The sequence below is a fragment of the Mytilus edulis genome, chromosome 4 (assembly GCF_963676685.1).
Source record: "Mytilus edulis chromosome 4, xbMytEdul2.2, whole genome shotgun sequence".
Lineage (NCBI taxonomy): Eukaryota > Metazoa > Mollusca > Bivalvia > Mytilida > Mytilidae > Mytilus > Mytilus edulis.
Genome location: NC_092347.1, coordinates 37,914,452 through 37,939,876, shown reverse-complemented (window position 1 = coordinate 37,939,876; position 25,425 = coordinate 37,914,452). Strand labels below are relative to the sequence as shown.

Here is a 25,425-nt window from a genome sequence, read left to right as displayed (position 1 = left end):
CTCAATGACAACATTTCCTCAATCCAAGAAAATTGGTGCCTACGGTTTAAATGAATCTACAGTACATTGACATGTGAATAAAGTAGAAAATGTATGCAATTTTTTTTTTTCTATGTGATCTTGGTTCATTTTGATGCAACATCCTTGACAGCATCTTGACAACACCTAATGTATTTGACGTCAGAGGAATGAATAGACAGGACTTATTTCCCCTGAGAATCATACATTTTTATTCAAATGTGAAATCAGTTCTTCATTGTAACCATAAAATCAAGATAATAATAACTAGTATCAAACTTACACCATATCAGAAACAATTATTCTATTTGCTAAAATGTTTTCGATGGTGAAACACAGTTTTATGAAAATTTATTAGATTTTCTAATTTCATGACATGGAATGTCAGTTAATCTTGTGCTGAGTTTCAGAAACTCTTTTTCAAATCTATGTTAATTCTATTGTAGTACACATATATATATATTTCTAAATGTGTTATTGCGAACCAAATGAAAGTTTACCACAGAGTCGTCTGCTCTTGACCAAGGTATTTAAACTTTTGCAAGTTTACCTGTCTATTGTTCTCTGTGTAGTTTATTCACTTGGACATTTAAATTTCTTCTAGGAGAAATCTATCACTCATTGATTAATTTGACTGACCAAAAAAAAATCTTCTTTGTTGATTGAAATACATGTATAAACCCACATAAACTGCATGTGATACAGTATGTATTCAATTTCAATAAAATATTTTCAATCTGTTCAATATAAGCACTGATTTAAAGTTTATTTCTGATTTTTTTTTAACTACTGCATGCATATTTATGTTTTAAAGAATTTGCATTTTTATTGTGGTTGTTCAGTTATAAAGAATACATTTATGTATAGACCTTTATTTAAACATTATCATTTTGTGAACAGACTTAAATAAAGCAAATTTTAATAGTTAGAATGTTGAAATTTTATCAGAAATCAACTTTTAATTTTTAAATCAGTGTTTATATCAAACAAATTGAAAATGTGTTATTGATTGAATAAATACAACATCACATGCAATTTTATAATTACTTATTTGTACATGTATTTCCATCATTGACAGTTCAATTTTTTGTTCAGGTAAATTAATCAGTCAGTGATAGATTTCTCTTGCAAGAAATTTAGCTATTGTATTTGTTAGATGGGACAATAGAACTTACAAAAGTTTAAATGGACAGGTAACTTACAGATGAATCTGTGGAAAACTATGATAGGGTTGCAATATATATGGCCTAAACCTTCAATCCAATTCACATAACTTGATTTTCCTAAAACTTCCTTTATAACACCAGGATAAAAGTGAGTTATATATGTCATAAACCTTCAATCCAATTCACAAACCTTGATTTTCCTAAAACTTCCTTTATAACGCCAGGATAAAAGTGAGTGTCCTTCCACTTTGCCATTATTCTTGCATCTGTAATTCATAAATCATATTAAGTTTAAATGATGATAACTGATTTAATTTCTTGATTTTAACTAATTCTAATTTATGAAGCATTTTTCGTATGAAGATTTTAGCAAAACCATGAAATCAAATATCCACATAAATATGATTTTCATCAGTCTATGAATTTGAATCAAAGATAATAAATGAATTCACAGGATATAATATGTGTTAAATTAATATCAAATCTTGGTTTAATCTATAAAAGATAAGTTAAAAACACAATAGATAATTTTTTGTTGTTGATAAAACAAAGTTTGCAGTGATTGTCTACTTGGAATTTGAAAAGATACACAAATAGCTTAATTCATATTGGACACATGCATGATAAGCAAAGTGTTCTAATTATTATTCAACCATCACCTATTTCTTTTGATGTCACTTCAACTTTGTCTGGCTTAGTGGTGGACACAGCTTGGTCCTGGTATGGTATCTCTGGGCTGAAATCATAACAATATACAATTAAGGAGGTGTGGTATGATTGCAGATGAACTAAGACTATTATCATATAACTGACTTATGACTTCGATTTATATTATTTTTCGACAGGTTACCTACAACATCCTGGTACTCATTCAATTAAGAGCAAGGTAAAGAAGTAAAATCAAACATTTAATCAGTGTGGTTTGGGGGGAAATTTTACTATTTTCCGATGAGTTTGTCGTGTAAAGAAAATATGAAGCTGTATATTTTCCCCAAGATTTGTAACGGATTAAATGTTTGATGTTACTTTTCTATTTTGCAACAAAATTAACAGTCTAAATGATGTGGATGTAAGCAACTATGGGTCAGTCAACAGCTTTCAACACTGATTAAAACCCATATCTTACAATCAGCTATAAAAGGCCCTGATAAAATGTTCAACAACTCAAATGCAAAATCTAGTAACCTAGAAGTTCCTTACTAAATAAAGTATAAGGCCATAAAAAAGAATAGGTTTGTTTGCCCAAACGCTACCTACCCAGACAAAAGCTGCCTACTTAAATTCTTTTATTGTCCTGATTTGAAGAAGTTTTTTTTTTATCAGATAGGCATGAAGACTAATAAACACCCGGTACTTCAATTTCTCTCTTTGAAAAAAAGAATAAGAAAATGCCTACCTACCTTCCAACTGTCTCAACCTTTGGGTAGGGTTTGGGCAAACCATAATATTTTTAATTGTGGCCTAAAGCCTTCTATATAGAGGAAACATCACAACACTTCAGTGTGCTTTAATGTGTGAGTTCTTTAAAAACTTTCTACGGCAAATTAATTGAATGGATGGCAAAACCTTCTAAGGTTCACTAATTGGTTTTTGAAGTTGAAACCTACTCTATGTTCCAATTCTCTCCCTCATCAAATCTTCTTAAAATCCTTGAAAATGCACTAAAGTGTCCCGTTCAAATGTATTTTTTCTGGTAACAGTACCAATATTGTAAACTGGTTTGTATACTTAAAACAGAAAGTATAGAACAATGACATCTTAACTATTTGAATTTGTATTGATGATTGAAGACTTAATAATTTCATAAGTATGAGACGTAAGATACAAGGATGCCATATAACAGTAAGATATTCTGATGTACTGTGGATTCATTTATTTTCAAGGATTGAGGAAATCTTGCATTTTAGTGAATATTTGATTTAGTTGTTTTGCCAAGTCTGCATATACATTCTTATAGAAAATGTTAAATTTTTTGTATATTGGAATTCAAATTCAAAAGGGTAAGGACGATTCCAAATCCATGAAAATTGGTATCCAACGAATATTAAATCCACAGCATGTGATTTCTAAAAATTTCATGCTTTCTCTACAAGATCAATCAATTGTTGACTTTGGTCATAAAACCTACCTAATTTCATTGCTTTCGGCACTTGACCCAGTGGTTGTTGGCTTTGGTAATATAAACAGAGGTTCTGACTCTTCACCACTTCTTGGAACTAAAATAAACAAGGTTGTATCTAAACTGAATATACCTTTAGGATGCAATTCTAAAGCTTGCTTGATTAAATAACTTTATAGTGAACAATGTGATTCTTACTAATTCAATAGAGTGCCCAGGAATAAAACATTCAACCTGTAAATTCTGCTAGGGCTATTCCATTTAAATGAAGGTTGGAGGGTAGAATGAGAAGTTCCATTTCTGAATATGGGTCATGCATTACTTATGTCTGTGACATTATTTTGTATACTAAATTACTGAAAGAAATATATTAGGTGTGGAGGGATTCTGAAAGTCATTTACATCCATTTGCCATGAATAAGCTACATGTATTTATATCAAATCCATTAAAATTACAAATATCAAAGTCTGTCATGTGTACTTCCTGATTCCTTTAACTCTCAACCAAAATTTAGGCTGTCACTTAGCTTTGCTCAAAATGATATCTGACAAAAATAAAGGATTGGTTATTCCTATTTTTTTTAATTCTTAAGGCAAATGAAAAGAAATGTAGGTGTTTACATAATAATAAAGAAAAAGTATGTGATAAATATACAACTTGTACTAAAATGGTTCCCATCATTTTAAATTTTAGTCATATAACTATGGTAGCTCTGGATATTTTAGATTAACCCTTCATGAAAAATCATGGGATTTAAAAGGAATTCTTTGTACAATTTCTATGTTTCTCATCAAACTCTAGATCCGTTGTATTGAGCATAATATTCTGGTATAATCAACCTGGTTCAGTTACAATTTTCCTCTGTGCACAAGTTATAGCATCAGAAAGGCTACCGGTCTCAATTTTCTTGACTTCCTCTTCTCCTTTAGAAGTGTCAGGACTTGTAAACAGATTTTCTGAGCTTAATCTACGATCAACATCCCTGTGTATACTGGACACCTCCAAGGGGGAATAAGTCTCTGATCCTGATACGTGGTGAATGTCTCTAGGGCTTGCTGTAACTGGTTCCCTCAACAATAATACATTCCTTGAGACTGAAAATAAAAGGCAATAAAAAGTATGAAAACTAATCTTTGTCTTTCTTTTAAGCTGCATTTTGAATTTAAATGAATAGCCTTTCTAATTCTGAAAATAGCATATTACTTTAATGTTTTTAGACTCTTATTTAAAAATCCATTGCTTTCTGTCTAAATTGAATAAAACGAACAACTTACAAAGAATTACTTCAGAATGTCATATAAGACTGACATTTATTTGTTCCTACTTTTTGTAAATAAGTGTAAGTCACTAACAGTTAATTTATAAAAATAAAAATGAAATTAGGCCCAAAAAGGCTAAGGCATGAAAAAAGATATTCAGAATCAAGAATGCATTAAGTGTAAAAACCATGAAAAGACATAAAACCAGCTTTGAAGAAAATTATACCAAACAATAGAGAAACAAAGAAATTAAAAACATTCTAAGGAATAGAAATTCTGATCAAAACAGTTTTAAATACTGTAAATTCAGTCATTTTTGTTTCATATATAATTCAATCGTGTTTAAAACAAATTTCATTTTCTCATCACCAAAATTCTATTTAATATTTGAACGATACCTGCAGATTCCAATGACTGGGATACCACAACTTCTGATCCACATGATCCAAGTCTGTTGACATCTAATGAATTAGGACCACTACTTCCTGACCTTGAAAGTGATGAACTGATATCTCCAAGGTCACCAGAGGTCACAGTACTATTAGTCTTTGATGGAGACATAGGTGACATGATGTATTCTTCAGTTGTTTCTGTTTTCTTTTGAAGTGTTTTTATAGGAATTTTTTCCTGTACACAAATGATAATGACAAACAATCAATATATATAAAGAGGGTGGCAAAGGGGGGTTGCTTGCACGAAAAAAACGTGAAATAAGACATAATTTCACTATGAACGTGAAATTATTTCTATAATGAACGTTGCACGAAAATAAATACTTTTATGTGAACCTTTTGTGACTGAGTCACTGTCTTCTTTTATATATTAACTCTTTGTTTTACTTGATATGATTATGATATAATTGGTTTACGGCTTTTAAAAAAGTATTTCTTGACGATCCCTGCCAAGTGTTTGAATTTTATTTGAAAAATACAGAGCATGCAAAATAAGACTTTGAAAATCACGATGCACGTAAAATTAAATAAGCAGAACACGTGAACGAGGCACCCGTCTTGCACGACTGAACGTCAAATAAAAAAGTAAAAACATGTTGAACGTGAAATAAAAAACGGTGATCACGTTGCACGAAAATAAACCTTTACCACCCTCTATAAACCAGTGGCGGATCCAGGGGGGGGTTCCGGGGGGGCGCACCCCCCCTTTATTTTTGCCGATCAATGCATTTGTATCGGGACATATGTTTTGCACCCCCCCTGCACCCCCCCTTTCGAAAATTCCTGCATCCGCCCCTGTAAACATTATTTTCATACTTGTTCACATTATTTAGCATAACAGATGAAAAAGCCCTCACTGCAGTCGGAATTAAAAAGCAATATACAAATAAATCTAAAATTGTTTTCTCTGTTTAATGTCTTTGGAATATATGCAATATAAACAGGTTCTGGTTGAATTAATGCTAACAAATAACATTCAATGTCAACTGGTATTTAACATGCTTTTTCATAAATTTTAAAGAGTTACAATTTCACACAATTTTGTATATATGTCTGATGCCAATAATAGACAGCATTGTTTTTCACAATTAAACACCAAAGAAACAATGCATTATATAAATTATTTAGAAGTTGCTGTACTTTATTTTGTCGCTATTTATGAAATTTTTCTTTGATCTTACTGACTGATAATTTTCTTTGTCAGCACAGTAGAATGATATGAAAGATTATTGCTAGAAACTAAGGGTGCATGTGCTGTTGTCAAAGAAATTAACAATGTTGTCATAGGTAAAATAGTGATGTCAAACCTATTGCTTTCCTCACTTTCGCCGTCCTGGCTCTAGTTAGAAAATCAGTCTCGTTGAGATGACAATAGATAATCTATAAATATTGAACATATTGTCCATATTCATTGACAATACATACTGTGTGCTGTGATAAAACTTTGACAGTTCCATTTTTAAATTTGATTTTCTCCACTGTTTCCACAATCTTGTAGGTTACTAGTGTAGTTGTTACGGTTTTGATTCTAATGTCATCTTGTATATCCTGAAACAAATAAACAGAACATTATTTACATTTATGTTTTATGTTAAAAGAAATTCAAAAGGTTATATCTACATGGATATTAGACTCAATTACCTTGCAATTAAATTTATATCTTGCATTTGTTATAAACATGTTAAAGTTTGGATAATGTCCATAATTTTAATTTATTCTTTGTAGTAACACTGTTCTGGATCTAACTGACTTTACATGTGCTAATAACAAGTCAGGAGCCTGAAATTCAATGGTAGTTGTTGGTTGCCGGTTGTCATTTTTGTTTTTCTTTATCATATTTCATAAATTATATACAGTATAGTATAAATTTTTTGTATTGTTGAAGGCCAGTATAATTTAGTTGCTTAAATCCACTTCATTTGGACAGGTGGATAGTTTTCTCATTGGCGATCACATGACATATATACTTATATGTATTGTTATTTAGTAAACATGGCAGTCATCTTCAAACTTGCAGCCTCTATGCCAATAGTAAAGTACCTTAGTCATTAACAAAAAACGAGACATCTTACCTGACCAGGTTCTAATTGGGAGCCACTTTCTGGCAACACAAGAGTTTCTGTTCTAGTCAGCATACCAGCTGTTGTCGATGGTGTTGTGACAGTTGAAAGTGCAGATACTACTGTCAATGAGGTGGGACTCCTTGCAGACAAGGGAACTGATGTTGGAGGTCCCATTTCTGTGGATGTTGTTGGTGTCTGCTGTTGTTGTTCTGCTACTATAGGTTCTTTTAACAAAGTTACAGGTATATTAGGATTCTGAAAATCTTCTTCAATCCTGTCCCGAGGAGGTGAATATATTGACGAAATTTGTTGGCCAGTCCTGGTGGGAATACTTCCTAAATCTGCTCTATATTTAGAAGATTCTGATTTTTCTGATAAAGAGGACAGGTTTTTGGCACTTATTGATTGTGATGGTGGAGTGGTCAGACTTTCAGTTACAGGACTGCTGAAACAGACATGATGTTCTGTTGAAGCCTTTCTTGCAGGTTTTGTTTTCAGACCGGTCTTTTTATAGACTTTCCTTTTCCTTTTTCTCGATGAAGGTGGAGTTTCACCAGGCTGTGTTGGAATCTTTCTGGTTCTATAGTATTCCTAGAAAATAAATTGATTACTCCATTTTGTTGTGTGTAAAAAATGTTACTACTTGCAGATACAATTTTAATTTCACTGTCTGATTCATTACTGATACAACGTAATTCTTTTATACTTATCTTAAAAATATTTTTGTTCATAGTCCCTGAGTGTCATTTAGTACTTGAGTGTGTATTCATGATCACAAATAGTCCTACAAAAAATGTTTAAACCCCCTGCATTTCTATGCACCTGTCAGAAGTCAGGAACCTGATGTTCAGTGGCTATCTATAATTTGTTTATGTGGTTCATAAGTCAGTTTATTAAGTGTTTTCTCTATTTTTACATAGATTAGACCATTGGTTTTCCTGTTTGAATAGTCAGTTAATAAGTCATTTCTGGGGTCCTTTATGGCTTGCTGTTGGTTGTGAGCCAAGGCTCCATGTTGAAGACTGTAATTTGACCTTTAATTTTACAAATTGTGACTTGGATGGAGAGTTGTCTCATTGGCACTCGTCTACAACAGTTTCTACATGAGTTTCTTTTACTATGCATGTTTTGAAGGCTTTTTTGTGTAAGGTACTGTAAATCTTAAAATTATTGTGTGCATCTATCAATGCAAGTTTTGAAAAGTGAAAAATAATGAAAGATTAATAATTTCGATTTCAGGAAAATTTAAATACAGACATATACATAAAATGTCAGAATGCAATTTTATACTATTGTGATTCTAAACCAGTCGCAGTTTTTGCATTTATAAAAACCTCAAAATAATTTACACTGCAATTTATGACTTATTTCATGAATTTACCACTGGATTTACTTTGCTCTCATCAGGCTTTTTCATCTCAATATCTTCTGTGATTTGGGACTGACTACCATGGAATTCATATGGATCATGTTGTGCTCCAGTCAATGAAATTTCAGGTTCTTTGTTGCATGTCTCTCTTCCACTGCCATTATTTCTAACATTTGGATTTATTTCTTTAAAACTTTTGGCTGTTTTCACTGTAACAGTTTTGGAATTCTTTTTTATATTTTTCAATTGTCCTTCTTGTCTGCTAGAGTTCTGAGATGGTGTCTTTTGTGATGAAACTTGGAAACTCTTTCTGGAGACATCTTCATTTTGCAAATTTTTATTATCAACATCAGCAATCTTATCTTTGTCAACAGTAGACTCATTGTGTGCAAATACATCTTTTTCAGTTGTCAAAATTTCAGAATTATCCTTAGTATTTTCTTCAATTTTTAAATACTTTTCAGTATCATATGATTGAGTTTTGTCTACGTCTTGCATGGAATCATTTGGATGACTTGAAGCATCTCCTGCTGGATGAAGATTAGTGTCGACTGAATATGTTGATATATTTTCTGCATGCTGAACAATAGTGTCTCCTACCTGGACAGAAGTGTCTCTTGTATGATCATCAGTATCTCCAGGCTGAGCAGTAGTGTCTCCAGGCTGAGCAGTAGTGTCTCCAGGCTGCACTGTAGTGTCTCCTGGATGAGCTGATGATTGTAAACTTTCAATGCTGCCTTGATATCCTGTGGAAGTGACTTCACTTGATATTGTACGAATCATTTTCAATTTTGGAGGAGTATCTTCTTTCTCTTCATCTAGATTCTTGTCTTTTCCTTTTTCTTCTTTCCCTTCAGCTGTCTTAAAGGATACTTCTTCATCACTGAAATTCAATACATTAAATCCAAGTACTACCCAATATATCATAAATTAAATCAATGAATTTCAATCCTTAATGCATAACTAGTACTGTTATATAGAAGACATAGATTTTCTAAACTATTACAAATGGTTAAATTTTTAACTTATTTGAAAAGAGACAAAAGTCATACGGTGCTTAGAAATAGGTAATATCTGTTGGATATAGAAAAGAAAGTACTGAAACTGAGACAACTGATAGAGATAAAAATACAGGTATTGAGTAATATCAAAGAATGAAATTCTACATATTTCATACATATATCAATTGTCTTTTGATTTCATTTGGATATCTAGATTGTATGTTGTTCTCAGTAGTTTGCTTTTTTCACGATTTGTTGCCTATTGGTGGTCTGCTGTGCAGTCTCCTTTTTTATGTGACTTTTATGTATTTAATTACCAATCCTGTAAGCTGAGCTGTAAAAAGAACTTTTCAAGAACTCCTGACATAACTACATTTTTTTAAACAAGATTTTAAATCTCAAGTATTAGTTTTCAAGTTTTTCTGCTAATTATGAGAGATGTTTCGACTAAATTGTCGTTTCTGTGTAGTATTTTAATTAACACAATGCATTTAAAGCACCTGGTTTAATCTTTTAGTTATTGATTGTTTAAGGTACTCTCTATATGTATACATTTCATAACCATTGATAGGTTCCTATGCAATTCTTTTAACAAACAAGTCCAAATTTACTAATACATGTATATTATGTCCTTGATTTTCTATCATATTTAAAAAAATGTGGTGACTATAAAATTGATAATACTTTATTATCAGGGTAAAGACCAAAAGTTTTTACCTGTCATCATGAATTTGGTATCTAGAAGTAGATTTGTCTGATGATTTTATTTTTCTAAATACATCTGTTCTGGTATCTTCTTGAGGAGACTGTTCACTGCCAACATGTACGTCTGGTCCTGCAAATAAATAAGATTGATCAATACCAAGGTTTCTTATGCAGGAGTTTTCATGCTTTTTTTTCATGGATATTTCTATTTTGTGTTTAGCCATTTCTAGTCAACTTCTGTCTGACTTATTACTTTGATTTTATTTTCATCATATATTTTATATTTTATTTTCGTATATGTAATGATTCATACTTGTGTTATTTTTTAGTGGCTAATTTTTGCAGAAACAATTTGGTTGACTATATATGATTGCATCTGAGAGGTGTAATAGATATGTCTGTATATCTTATATCTAGGAAAGGTATATTTGGAATCAATGATGAATTTCTTTAAAGACATTGAAGAACAGATTGTAAAGAATGGGGTTTTATAACATGTTTAACCCCACCACATTATTTATGTATGTGCCTGTCCCAAGTCAGGAGCCTGTAATTCAGTGGTTGTTGTTTGTTTATGTGTTAAATATTTGTTTTTCGTTCATTTTTTTACAGAAATAAGGCCGTTAGTTTTCTTGTTTGAATTGTTTTACATTGTCCTATCGGGGCCTATTATAGCTGACTATGCGGAATGGGCTTTGCTCATTGTTGAAGGCCGTACGGTGACCTATAGTTGTTTTAATGTCTGTGTCATTTTGGTCTTTTGTGTATAGTTGTCTCATTGGCAATCATACCACATCTTCTTTTTTATATTTAATGTTTTTCTTTGTAGAGACGGAGACGGTGACATGTTTTCATACTGAAGTAAATTTCTACCTTTTTTTTAACTATTTATTTTTTAATTTTAAACTTGAAATATCTTCTTTTTTTAATTTACCACAGTACATGCAGTAATTCTTTCATATTAAACCAGATGCTCCGCAGGGCGCAGCTTTATTAGACCGCAGAGGTTGAACCCTGAACAGTTGGGGCAAGTTAGTATGGACACAACATTCAAGCTGGATTCAGCTCTAAATTTGGATTGTGATTAAATAGTTGACACAGCATAGGTTTCTGACACAAAATGAATGTGGTCTATTGAACTTAAAATTTTTGTTTTGCCTTTGAGCAATTCACTATGCTGTTGAATATTAATCCTCTCAAAAAATGTTTGAAGAAATTTTCTTTTTATTTATGAAATCTGAAATGAGAAAAATTGACCCCCCCCCCATATTTTTTTCACATCCCCCTTTCCCTTATTCCAAAACTGATCTCAATTCAAATTTCTAATGGAGTTTGCAACAATAACTATACTCATTTAAATACATCATAAAATATTAAAATGTAAAAAAAAGTGCTTGTTATCACTGAATGGTAAAGATTGTTTTAATTTATCAGTTGGTAGTAAAAGTGAGTACCGTAAAAATCGTTAAATAAGCCGCAGGTTTTTTTCTCTGTCTTTGTCCCTGCGTGTTATACTCAGGTGCGTGTTATGTATGTATTATTTTCTGTTTTCAGGACGACCGTGAAAAAAAAATATCTGGATTTTTTTCTGGAGACAGTCAGATTGTCAAGTGCTTGCAGTGACTTGATAAATTGTTAATGTGGCATATTTTGTTATGAATAAATAAATATATTTACTTTATCGTTTGTTTTTTATTTCATTCAATCATTGTTGGTTTACAGGAAGTTGATAACCATGTGTTAGTGTGCATTTCATAAACAAAGAAAGATAACTGTGTCCATACAGGATATTAATTGTGTATTTATCATAAATACGTAGTTGTTAGTTGATTTAATGTGTTTTAATATAAAATTTTCTAATGAAATAATAAAGAAAGTCATTGTGTGTCTTGACAATATTCCAAGTTTCTTTTAATGACGATGCATGTGCTTAAATCGACACTTGAAAGTGTTTCATAAACAAAGAGAGATAATCGTGTTTGAAAAGAGGTACCATACAGGATATAATATTGAGGAGTAACTGTTTGTCGTTTTATTGTGTTTCAAAATGAAATATCTTTACGAAATATTATTGGATGTTTAAATAAAAAAAAAAAAATACTAATTTTTATAATTTAATCTGTTAAGACATTTATTTATTGCCATCTTTTTTGAATTCCCCTTTTCATGGCTCATATCACTTTCATTTAAAAATAGACAATGACTTGTAAAAAGTAAATGGTTTTGTATGTGGTATTTATCCAAATTAAAATTGAAAAATGTTTGTTACTTCCAGAACTTCAACTTTTATTTTATAGACAACAATAAAATTCTTAAGATTGATTTAATTAATTTTTTTCTGACTTATCGGTGAACAGTTTTCACACTTGGGTACAGGTAAGTAGGTCATAATCAAGGTAAACAATGGCAGTTTTATGGCTTGGGTGACCTTTCATGCATACATTTTTAAGATTAATTAAAATCCATAATGCCAATTCAAACAATAAAGAAGCAATCAATACCATACTAATTTTAATCAAAACAACAAGGTTCAATGGACACCCAAGCTGTCAACACATGGCCATTCTTGACAAAAAACAACAAACGAAACTGGCATAATTAAAACAATGAGAAAAGTATAATTATTTTATTAAGATTTTTTATTTTAATATGACACAAATAAATATATTAAAAAATACTCTCAACTTTCTCACCAATCTGAAAATAGAAATGAAACAAATTACGGTGTGAGTTGCAAAAGGAGGAAATATTCATGACACTATAAGGTCAGTAGAATAAATGTACGTTTTCTTCAGGGTGCGCTTAATATTCAGGTGCGTTTTATGTAAGGACAAAAACAATCTTCCCCCCTAAAAACGGCCGTGCGGCTTATAAAACGATGCGCTTTAAATTCGGGAATATACGGTATACATTGTATATTGTATAAAACAATGATTTAAGTTGATTCAACTACTATTCTGGACAAAGAAAGATAACCTCAATTGAAAATTTCTTGCTATTGCGCAATACTGTGCAATTGAAAATACTTGCTATTGCACAATACTGTGCAATTGAAGATTTCTTGCTATTGTGCAATACTGTGCAATTGAAAATTTCTTGCTATTGCACAATACTGTGCAATTGAAGATTTTTTGCTATTGCTGAATACTGTGCAATTTAAAATTTCTCGCTATTGCACAATACTTAATATAATAATTTTGGATCCTGATTTGGACCAACTTGAAAACTGGGCCTATAATCAAAAATCTAAGTACATGATTAGATTCAGCATATCAAAGAAGCCCAAGAATTCAATTTTTGTTAAAAACAAACTTAGTTTAATTTTGGACCCTTTGGACTTTAATGTAGACCAATTTGAAAACGGGACCAAAAATTAAGAATCTACATACTCAGTTAGATTTGGCATATCAAAGAACCCCATTTAATCAATTTTTGATAAAATCAAACAAAGTTTAATTTTGGACCCCGATTTGGACCAACTTGGAAACTGGGCCAATAATCAAAAATCTAAGTTCATTTTTAGATTCAGCATATCAATGAACCCCAAGGATTCAATGAACTAAGTTAAATTTTGGACCTTTGGACCTTAATGTAGACCAATTTGAAAACGGGACCAAAAATTAAGAATCTACATACACAGTTAGATTCAGCATTTTAAAGAACCCCAATTATTCATTTTTTGATGAAATCAAACAAAGTTTAATTTTGGACCCTTTGGGCCCCTTATTCCTAAACTGTTGGGACCAAAACTCCCAAAATCAATCCCAACCTTCCTTTTATGGTCATTTTTCTTGTGTTTAAATTTCATAGATTTCTATTTACTTATACTAAAGTTATGGTGCGAAAACCAAACAAAATGCTTATTTGGACCCCTTTTAGGCCCCTTATTCCTAAACTGTTCAGACCTCAACTCCCAAAATCAATCCCAACCTTCCTTTTGTGGTCATAAACCTTGTGTTTAAATTTCATTGATTTCTATTTACTTATACTAAAGTTATAGTGCGAAAAACCAAGAAAATGCTTATTTGGGCCCTTTTTGGCCCCTAATTCCTAAAATGTTGGGACCAAAACTCCCAAAATCAATCCCAACCTTCCTTTTGTGGTCATAAACCTTGTTTGAAAAATTTCATAGATTTCCATTCACTTTTACTAAAGTTAGAGTGTGAAAACTAAAAGTATTCGGACGACAACAATGACGACGCCAATGTGATACCAATATACGACCACAAAATTTTCAATTTTTGCGGTCGTATAAAAAATCCAGAATATGAAGGTTTATTCTACACTGATCTTTATTCCAATCATATGAGTAACAATTGACATCCTCAATTAATTCTATGCTTAGATTGTACTTACTGTTGAGTTTGAATGAATGTTCAGAAACTTGTGATTCTGTTGTGATCATTTCTATAGACAAAGATGGAGGCTGCTTCAAAGGTGTCCTTTTATAAAATTGAAACATATTTTGACATTAGAGCTTTTATTTGTTCATAAACAGATTTTTTGGTCTAGAAATTCAATTTATAACATTTTCATTAATGATTTTTTTTTAAATATAGTATTATACAAAATTTAATAGAAATAACAAGAGTTTGAAAATATTTGACAAAAGTATACTTGAAAAGTTCACACTAAATATGACTATTGGCAAGAGTATTTCGAAAATGTAAGAACTAGAGCAAATCTGTTAAAAAATAATATCACAGATTTGTTTCCAAAACAATATAGTTGAACAAAGCTGAATCTCAACCGCACATAAAATAACAAAGCTTAAACATTTGGGACTGCAGTTTCCTTACCCTTTTATAACCTTTAATAGCTTGGTCTGATTTAAATAGTATTATAAGTGTTGATTTGTATACCTTGGTGGACTGCTTTCAATTCTTTGACTTGAAGGTTTATCTGTAATTTGACTAGAACTATTTTCTTCCCTTCGACTTTTAAATTTCTCTACATATTCTGCAGACTTCTGTTGCCTTGGAAACTCCTGGGGTGTTTGAGTAACCATGTCTTCTTCCTGGTCATGCTGACCTTGAGATGACATTTGTTTTGACTGAGATATTTGTTTCTTTTCAACCTGGACTACATCTTTGTCAAACTGATTTTCTGATGACAGCAGAGGGTCATCTTCTCTTGGTAGTTTAATATGAAAACCTGAAATACATGATACATATTCAAAATTCTAATGCAATTTTTATGTTACAATTTTTGTCATTGACTAAAACATGTCATAACTAAGAAGTGTCCCACCATTTTGATTTTTTTTTAATGAAAACATATTTGATTAATACAAAATTTTTAAAATAAAATAATATTTTCTCAAGAACGTTGTTTTGATGTGATTTATCCAAATTTGAAGAGTGGTAGTGCAATGTATTGTAATAACTTCAATTTATAACTTCTCATATGCATGATGTCATGATCAGCCTTAAAGTCTGTGCAGCAAAATCTTTCAACGTTTTATGAAATTTAATTTATTAAATATTTAAAAATAAATTCAAGCTAGAGCATAGTATTTCTTTTTCTATAAAGAGTAAATCTGCATTTGTAAATGTCTTCAAGAGGATAAAGAATGAAAGTGAATAACTATAAAATAGATCAGTGTTGAGTATTTTTTCAATATTGGACTATAGTGATCTATAACAATAATTGTTCAATTGTTCTTATATGATAAACTGTACCTTCACTACACTCTGATTTATAATCTGTAGATTTACTTCCCCTTTGAGTTGACTGGGACTGGGATAAATGCAACATAAATTCTTGTGATAATCCTTGGTCTGTTCCAAATACATAAAAGATATTAAATATTTTACAATCAAAGCAAAAATAAACATACATAAATTATTTTAGTTTCTTATAAAAATTACCAATATGATAGTGTGATCCAAATGAATATTTGATGCTTTTGTAGTATTATGCTAAACAATATAATTATCTACTAACAGTCTATGTTTATCTACTTGATCCATTGTCAGAAGCCTTGCCACAATGGGCATAAGCCCAGTGCGGTAAATGACTCACAACTAAAATTTGAACTCTGTGTGCATCTTGTAGTTCTTTGCATTGTGCATGAGTTTCATAAAGTTTGCATTTGGCAAACTTAAGATAGAGTGTGGAAACTAAAATGGGAAGAACAGAAAGATGGACCCATGACCAGAAAGACAGTCAAGGGTAACACTTTATGTCCTCCTTGCTTACGTCTGGTGCGTAATTAAACAGTTTGCAAACGATGTTTTAAGCTTTATAAATTAAATTTTACAGAAAATTATACTCCAACTGTACCCTCTTGTTCTCCATCTTGACTTATAACAATAACATCTTCAGACTTTTCTAACACCTGGACTGAAGCTTCTTCTTCTTCTGTCTGAAAAGAATAAGCATGTCCATGAACGTATGCGCTGGTGAACCCCAGATTGATAAGCTTTATTATGCAATCAATAATAACAAGAGTGTATGTTTTAATGAATCAGTTATATTAAAAGGTTCAAAACTTTATGAAAAAGTTGAAATGAAACTAGGAGGGAAACCATGTGGAGGAACAAGTGATCATTATTACACGCCATGCTGAGAATTATTCAAACTATAAAGGTCATGCAGGGTTTTAGTTCTATTTTTCATTGGACACAAAAGAGACATGCATGAACTTTAAAAGCAAAGTAGTTTTGATATAGAAGTATAATAAACTTTAATGCAGTACATTCTCATTACACATATCTTAGGATAAAGCGTTTAGGTATTTTTTGGTGGACAAAGGTAATAACAGAATAGAAGCTATCCCACTGAATGTTTTTACTTTTATTTCTTTTGATCAAAAGATTCAAAACAGCTTTGAAATTTAGGGACTAAATAAAAACTCAAGCAAATGTCTACTGACATAGTGTATTCAATGTTTAAAAACAGCCAATTTATATTTTATGTTGGAGAAAAAAAATAGCTACAAAACTCCATGTTACTGGAAACTTCAAATATACAAATATGATAAAGTTTAAAGATAAACAAGTACCTGTTTTGGAGAATACTCAGTACAGCTGAAGTGAAGATGGAATGATTCCTGTGTTGCAGACCTACTTTTGTTAGACTTCTGAGACATATTTCTGACAACTGTTCCCTAAAGTTACATAAAAAGCAATGCATCTGGATAAAATTCATTTGACAATTCAATAAATTGTTGAAAATATTTAAATTTTCTTTTCATTTCCATTTATAATGCTAAGATTATAAACAAAATTTGAAATTTCAATTTTCAGAATTCAGAAACAATTGCGTGCATTTATTATTGCAATTTACCAAAAATGGACAATAACATGAGATTAATTTTTGTGATTTAAGGAATTCTGCATACAGATGCATATATCAGATATCAGAATGTGTGTTCTAATTATTGCAATACTAACCAAGTTGCACTATTCACATGAATAAAATCCTCACAGTAATTTCTGAATTTACAGTACTCTTATAAAAGCATTTACAAATAAAAGATGTGTATGTTTATATCTCTAATATTAATATTAATGATATTATGAAAATATTTCTACTATATTTCAATGCCTTATACAAAATGGCTTGTGATCTTTATATACATGTATATCACAGACAAATAAGGAGACGCTGGTCTTTTTGTTGAGGACCTTTTGATGTTGTTTAGTTATTTGTCATGGGTTTGGTGTCTCAATGATATGAAACCTTCTTTTCTTCATACTTTCTACATATAAAATGTATTATTGTATCAGAATTTCTCCTTAAAATTTAAAATAACTTTACTAGACAAATGAACATAACATCATTGACTTACATGTACTTTAAAATCAATGTTTTGATCTGACAGTAAACAAAACTAATTCAATTTGAGTATAACTGATGCAAATTTTTCCAATAAAATAAATGTACAATAAATTTATTAGACAGTTTAACATAATGCCATTGACTCACATTAAAATCCACATTTTGATCTGACAATGTTTGTTCTGCTGTAGGGTCATATTCTTCTTCAGCTTCATTATATACTACAATATTTATCATGGTTATATATAGTGTATTTTTAAAGTCAATTGTTTTACTGTAAAAAATATAACAAAACAATACAATGAATGAATGAATATAAAACTAGCAAACATAAAAAAGTTAATTCATAAATGTTTTGTTGTGGGAAACAACCAAACAATCAGTTGCATATAAAATACTGGAACATTTACACATAAACTATTTTGGATTATTTTTAGGTATTGGTACATGTATTTTCATCACTCACAGTTTATTATTTTTATTTCACCGATTGCTGCCCAGACAGAAGCTACTCTGAGACGATGGCTTCCCTGGCTACTATTACTCAAGTGGGAGATCTTCATAATAAATGTCAATAAAAACTTGTTTGTAGTTATTTGTGTATTTATTTCATTCACTAACACCATGTTCACAGTTTTATTCATGTTTTAATAATTTTTTCTTCTTAAAATATTCAAATTTTCAAATTTTTGGCATTTTCTCGGTGAAATTCTCAAAATTCTGCTCTTTGACCCCAAATCGTAATTTTTTAACCCAAAACGGCAAAATTTTGAAAATTTTTATGAGGCTGTACAAATTCCTCACACTGAACGATGTCCATTGCAAGTGTTTTGTACTTAAAACGACATTTTTTGTCAAAAAAGTATACTAGTTTGGCTTCAATTCTTCCATATTCTTTCAAAAAAAATGTTCCCTCATTTCAAATTCTCGTAAATTCCGTAAATTTCCTCTGATTTTGACACGGTTTTCAACAAACGGAAGCGTCATGTTTACACTTTCATCCGGGTATTCATCAAAGAAAGATAACTCATGTTTGCACTGTTTTAAGCGGGAAACATAAAAGAGGTATTCCGATCCCGGTAAAACGGGACTCATCGTCAGCTGTCTGAAGCGTGAATCCCGGTAAACCGGGACTCATCGGCGAAAGGGTTAAGCTATTGTATTAATTCATTGGAACAATTAATGTTGCAAAAATTTAAATACCCCAATGAACAGGTACAGATTCTTGTAGAAAGGTTTCATTTCTTTCAATAATACACTCTTTAACCTTCCAATTAAGGTGAACTGGATAAATAAAAATCAAATTGGATATATACCATTAGTTGGTGAGTCAGGTATAATATGAGGAAAATTGTCTTGTGATGGTGATACAGCAAATCTGAAAAATACAAATCAACATAGATATAAAAAGATGTGGTATGAGTGCCAATGAGACAACTCTCCATCCAAGTCACAATATGTAAAAGTAAACCATTATAGATCAAAGTATAGTATTCAACACAAAGCCTAGGAGAGTGTGGTTTAAAACTACATAAGCTACAGTTTTATTTTTAAGAAGCTGTTGCTTATTTGATTTATACTAAGGATCTGGAGAGTCATATCTGTCAGTCTTGACGTATTTAAAATACAAATATCTGAAAAGATAATTCAAATTTGTTGAAATCTACTTTTGAATTCTGGTATAATTAAAATTAATTTTTGCAGACCAAACAAAAAATTGAGAAAACTGGAGTGGAATTTTTGACACTAAACATAAAATATCAACATGTAAGTTTTTTGTTGAATACTTACATTTCATCGTCTACAGTTTCTGGGACTAGCATAGGCTGTGACAAGTGTAGACTTCCAATGTGTTCAGCAGGTGTGGCTGTTATAACTAAAAATAGAATTTTCAATAACTTACCACTCAGGTATAAATCATCTGCATCATTTGAAACAAAATAAAATCACATTTAAAAGAAATCCATTTAAAAATAAATGAGGAATGTGTCCAGCTAGCATATAACGTTATAAAGGGACATAACTCAAAAATTGTAAATGTGAAGCTGCCAAAATTTGAACTTAAACTGAGTTAAGTGGTAATAAGCATTATACATACATTTCATTATATTAAGTTAAGACAAACTTAAGTTAGATAATAGAAACGAACAAATTCAGCAATTTTTCCATTTGTAAAGGGGCATAACACTAGAATGGTAATTAAAGTGCTTAAAAAAATTTGTATAGACTCTCTATGCAAGCGAACCTAAGTAATACCTTCATCATCAGGAAATAAATCCACCTCTGAAGGATCAATACTTTTAGGAAACACGTGACCTCTAAGTTTTGCTCCTTGTGAGTGGGACATCTCAGCAGTTGCATACTTTCCCAAGTCTTGTTTACTGCTTGATGTAATGCTATAAAAATAAGTTCAATAGATCAAAAGTTATATTATATACAAAATCAAGATACTGTATTCAAGCCAACAAAATAGTACTTCATTTGCAATGTCATCTGCACTATCAACAATCATGAATGGGATACATATACATCAATATGTACCCATGCTATTATCATTGAAACAATTCTAATTTACCACATCCTTTTTATAAACCACTTAACCCTGATGCCATAAGAATACCAGTGACAAATTATTTTCAAATGAATTTTTCTATATTTTAGCAAACATTTTTCTTTAAAGAACACAGATAAAAGCCACTTATCGTAAACATGTTTGAGTACTCCATCTGCTCATAGAACAGTAAAACCATTATGGTGTGAAATAATATGGTGTCAATGATTGTAACAGCACAAAACAGAGAATAAATGCCATAATTTCATTTGGACTGGCATATATTTGTTTATGCTTTTAACTAATTTTACCTGGAACCACTATCTGACTTTTCTTCTCTTTCAACTCCTTTACTAGATTCAGCTGAAAGAAAATGAAAATTTTAGACAATAACAAACTTCAGACACAACTTACAAAATCTAAAATAAAACAACTAAGAACTAAATCCTTCTATTCAATAACTCTTACAAGGTTAATTTTTACTTGGATATTTTAATATTCTCTTTTTCTTTAATCTACTAAGTTTTGTTCAATAAAACATAAATGGCTTCCTGCCCCTGGGAAGGCACTGAAATATCTCAACTATGACTGGTGGTCAAATACTTTTTTGTACAGTGAATAATGAGCAGGGATGGGGTAATCGTAATCTGTTTTCGTAATGGATTGTAATTGATTACATTTTTTCCCAGTAACCGACAGTAATCTGTAATCTAGGACATTTTTAATAATTTCACGCATGAATTACAAAAGTATTTGTCGTAAATTCGATATAATTGTTTTAAATATTTTGATTGATTTAAAATGTTAAATCATTGTAGTTATGTGACTAATAGAATATTTTCGTTATTATCCATATTTGTTAAAGGGTCAAAATGACATTTCACCCATTTTCCCTCCAAAATTTGGATTTGAAGGCAAAATAATTTTTTTCCCTTATCCGTGACCTATGTTTTTTATTGGCTCATTCTTTGAAGCTATATTACGGTTTTGGACCAAGTGTCATGGAACGTTTTTTTGACATTCAGATAATATGTCAATACCTCTATTTTCCCTATCATTTCATTGAAAATGGTCCCTTTTACATACCTGTTTAAAAGTAAAGTTTTGAGCTTAAATGGTCCGTGACCCCCTATTTTTTTTCAACCAATTTGATTAACTTTCTATAAAGAATAAAATAACAAGAAATACGGCACTTCTGATAGAAACTTCAAATAGGCCCGAGCAACCTTAACCTATTTTCAAAGGTGAATGCAATATAACCCCAACTTTAAGAGTTTGAGTGTAATTATACCTTTTCTTTCTATCACTGTAACTTCCATTTGATCTTCTGATTCCGCCACACTTTGGTCTTCAGATTCAACAATCATTATAATAGAGTCACTAATAACAATAAAAAAATGTATTAGTGTCATTTGTGTGGGGTGCATTTCAAGAAATTTCATAAGTAAATGGAACCAAGATTTACGTTTCAAACAAAAAAAATACAGATTTCCTATAGCAATATGTAGAATATTTTTTTAAAACAGAGATTAAGTATCCACATTTTTTTCCCCCTCTTATTCATCGAAATTTGGTACTTGTGAAACTATTTCAAAGTATTCTATGTGTATGCACATGAAACAAAAAAACATGTGTTCCTGTCAAGTTACATTCAATTATTCAACTATACAGTTCAAAGGGACATTAATTATTCAATATAATAGGATGTATTACACAGTTATATCAAATATTAACTGCTTTTTTTTAAATTTCTTGCATATGTAAAAAAGTTTATTTTTGAGCTTTCTGCCAACTGTACTTGAACTTTGAATAACATGTAACACTGACTTAGATAATCACCTTGAAGAGTTTGCTGATCTCCTTTTTGAAGATTTTCCATGGCTGTCATATTCACTATCAGATACTAAAACATTGACACTTTCTGTAATATAAAGACAACAGCTTTACCCCAAAAAAATGATGAAATCATCTCAATTTGAAAAGAGGCATGATAATGCAAAATCCTTTCAGGTATTTACACATGACCTGCAGATATAATGATTATGCAGTAGGATAAACATTTTTACTAATTAAAAGAATATGGTTGAATGAACCTCAAATACACTTTAAAAAACAAAGTAACAATGATGGTACAATGTACATGTATAGAAGTTAGCTATTTTTTAAATATTAATTTCTAACTTGCAAAGTGATTATCACAGAAATTTACAATATTTATGGATGACATGCATACAAACAGTATTAATGACAATTGCTTACACTTGTCTTTTGACCCAAATAAAGTTAAACCAACAAAAACATGTTGGTGATATACAATACAGCTCAGGCAGGGCAAAAATTTTGCATCCCTGCCACCCTTGCCTACCTCATCATACAGAATACTGGTGTTTACATTCTGTTTTTGTTTTTTTAATGAGACTTAAAAGTGTTATTCTTTTATACAAACATACTACTCATACATTAAATAAGCCTATGTTTTCAACATTTCTAAAACAAATAATAAAGGTTTATATTAACTTCAGCAGATATGGGTGGTAAAACCTGTATCAATGGGATTTGTGGTGTATAGCTTACTCTGTTCTATAGTTGTTTTTGTTAGGTTCTCTAATATCTTGGACTGACTGTCTTTCCCTCTCTGTGACTGTACCTATAAAAATTATTATATACCATAACATTGTTAAAACATTATACAACAAACTAAAAAGTCATTACAAATACCAAATTGTTTTCTAAACTGATACATACATGTTATAATTTTAAAATGTTATGTGTGATTATTCATGGCAAGTGTGTGCAAATATCTAACTGAACATGTAAATAATGTACCAGATACTTGCATATTTTAATGAATCACACAAATTGTGACTTTACCTGGTCTTTTTATTCAATTGTACATTTTTTTGGTATATGAATCCTACTGTTAACATGATTAAGTTCAAAGTTCCTGTTATTGATTTTTCCAATTGATTACAATTACTTTGTTTTCATACTATGACCTAGTCATCATACTATATAAATGATATACATCACAATGTGTAATAAAATTTACTTATTTAATTTTACTAGATGCATAACAATAGTTTTTGAAATGACACAAATAAAGGTACCGTCAGACTAGTAATTTGGAACTTAAAATTACTTTTGATTGCTGTAGGGCTGGAAGATGCATTATATCTGGATCTTCTGACTCATACTGTGAATCCATAATTATAAATTTAACAGGATCTGAAGGAGATCCTTTACCATTTGAATCTGAATCTTCCATTACAATCTAACTCTAACATGACTTCAACATATCTGAAAAAAAGTTTAGATATATTTAACTTGCATACTATATAATGCGTAATTACATTGTGCATGCATACATTGTACACTTGTTCACAGTGTTATGTCCTGTATTTCAAAAAGAGTTCAAGTTTGATATACATGTAGCAATTCTTTTTTTAATCAGCTGAACGTTTTAATCATGTTCTATTGTTGTGAAAATATAAAGTTTATCAATAATCAAAAATTAATGTTTGTGAAATTGCTATATATCCAATGACTTTTTTACGATATAGTATGGTTCCAAGTTTTTGAAATTTTAATATTTTTGTCAAAGAGTCAAAGTAAATATTTTGTCAAAATTTTATGAAAATTAAACAAGCCAAATTATTTTTAGGCAAGGTGTTTGGTACCACCATAAGGTCCAAGGAACACACTGTAATACATGATGTTTTAAATCTTTACTAACTCAAGCAAATGTAATGAGAGCTCTGTTCAATGTAAGAGGAAGAAAGTTCAGTGTTATTCCCAATGACAATAGGAACTTTACATTGTTTGTAACATATATACATTGTCAAACAATATGAAGTTGTGCTTAACATTGCTAAATTTTTAATAAATAAAGTTTCATATTTCATTGATCTGTTGATACTGAAATAAACAAGGCTTTGTCACTGGTCTAGTTTGATACCAGGTATAAATCAGTACCTCGAATGACCGAATAACACTTGTAAGGACTGAACTTCACTTGAAATTTTAATATTAGCACATACTAGTGACTTTTAAACAATTGATTATTCAATAATAGTATATACATTTTTTTGTAATAAAGGTTTTTATAACTTAAAAAGGATATATATAAAGAGCAGGTAAGTTCATAAAGATTGTTATAAATATAGTGTCAATAAGTTTTTACATGCAACATGGCAACCAAGGATAACCCCTATATACCATGTGACATGGTCGCCATGTTGGATGTACACACTTATTGACACTAACGTAAGGGTACCCAAATTGCACCTATTTAGAAAAAATAGCAACGGAAATCTTGTAACATTTCCCAGAGACTAAACAATTTGTATTTTTTTGATTTGATACTATGCACGTCTTTCAACATAGGTAAACATATTTAGATATACACAAAACGTTCACAGTATTTATCAACAGATGGACTGTTTACTGAAAAAGCAAAATGTTCGAAAACGTCACTGTACGACGTCATCAAAACGTCATCTTTTTAAAATTAGCAAAAACAATATATTATAAGCATCCATTTTGTAAAATATGAAGAGTAAGCATGGACTAATATCCAATTGTTCAAAATATTTGAAGAAATTAAACAAAAGCTCGGTTATTAGACTTTTGACGATGTGAATTTAAGCATGGATGCAATTTGGGTACTCCTCATTACAGAATCCTGGATAGTTTGGAGGTTGATTCAAACCCATTTTTTTATGGACTCAGTATGGATTAAAAATCAAATTAGTGTACCTATACAATGAAGAAGGATAGGGCTACAAAATAAACACAGTATGGACATATTTTACTTGATCATAAAAAACGTAGGTGAAAAAACTGTCAAAATAGGTGCAATTTGGGTACCGTCACGTTATATTTAAAACGATCTTTTATTATGAATTTACCTGCTTGCTGTTAATAATTTTTAAGTTAT

General features: G+C 30.7%; 1 protein-coding gene across 1 annotated transcript in view; it reads right to left on the bottom strand.

The window, feature by feature from the left end:
- LOC139519642 (TP53-binding protein 1-like) overlaps positions 1-25,425 on the bottom strand; it is a 44,129-nt gene that overhangs the window by 12,526 nt on the left and 6,178 nt on the right. Inside the window, exons 2-24 of the mRNA XM_071311844.1 lie at positions 23,629-23,786; positions 23,064-23,136; positions 22,329-22,410; positions 21,781-21,869; positions 20,801-20,852; positions 20,195-20,334; positions 19,730-19,814; positions 19,255-19,316; positions 18,086-18,159; positions 17,160-17,264; positions 16,439-16,520; positions 15,835-15,933; positions 15,016-15,307; positions 14,510-14,595; positions 10,166-10,283; positions 8,460-9,330; positions 7,088-7,669; positions 6,441-6,563; positions 4,962-5,190; positions 4,144-4,398; positions 3,313-3,400; positions 1,844-1,920; positions 1,375-1,450 (exon numbers count right to left, since the gene is read on the bottom strand). Of these exons, the coding sequence (XP_071167945.1) occupies positions 1,375-1,450; positions 1,844-1,920; positions 3,313-3,400; positions 4,144-4,398; positions 4,962-5,190; positions 6,441-6,563; positions 7,088-7,669; positions 8,460-9,330; positions 10,166-10,283; positions 14,510-14,595; positions 15,016-15,307; positions 15,835-15,933; positions 16,439-16,520; positions 17,160-17,264; positions 18,086-18,159; positions 19,255-19,316; positions 19,730-19,814; positions 20,195-20,334; positions 20,801-20,852; positions 21,781-21,869; positions 22,329-22,410; positions 23,064-23,136; positions 23,629-23,754 (3,866 nt within the window). The 5' untranslated portion in view covers positions 23,755-23,786. The remainder of the gene's footprint in view (positions 1-1,374; positions 1,451-1,843; positions 1,921-3,312; positions 3,401-4,143; positions 4,399-4,961; positions 5,191-6,440; positions 6,564-7,087; positions 7,670-8,459; positions 9,331-10,165; positions 10,284-14,509; positions 14,596-15,015; positions 15,308-15,834; positions 15,934-16,438; positions 16,521-17,159; positions 17,265-18,085; positions 18,160-19,254; positions 19,317-19,729; positions 19,815-20,194; positions 20,335-20,800; positions 20,853-21,780; positions 21,870-22,328; positions 22,411-23,063; positions 23,137-23,628; positions 23,787-25,425) is intronic.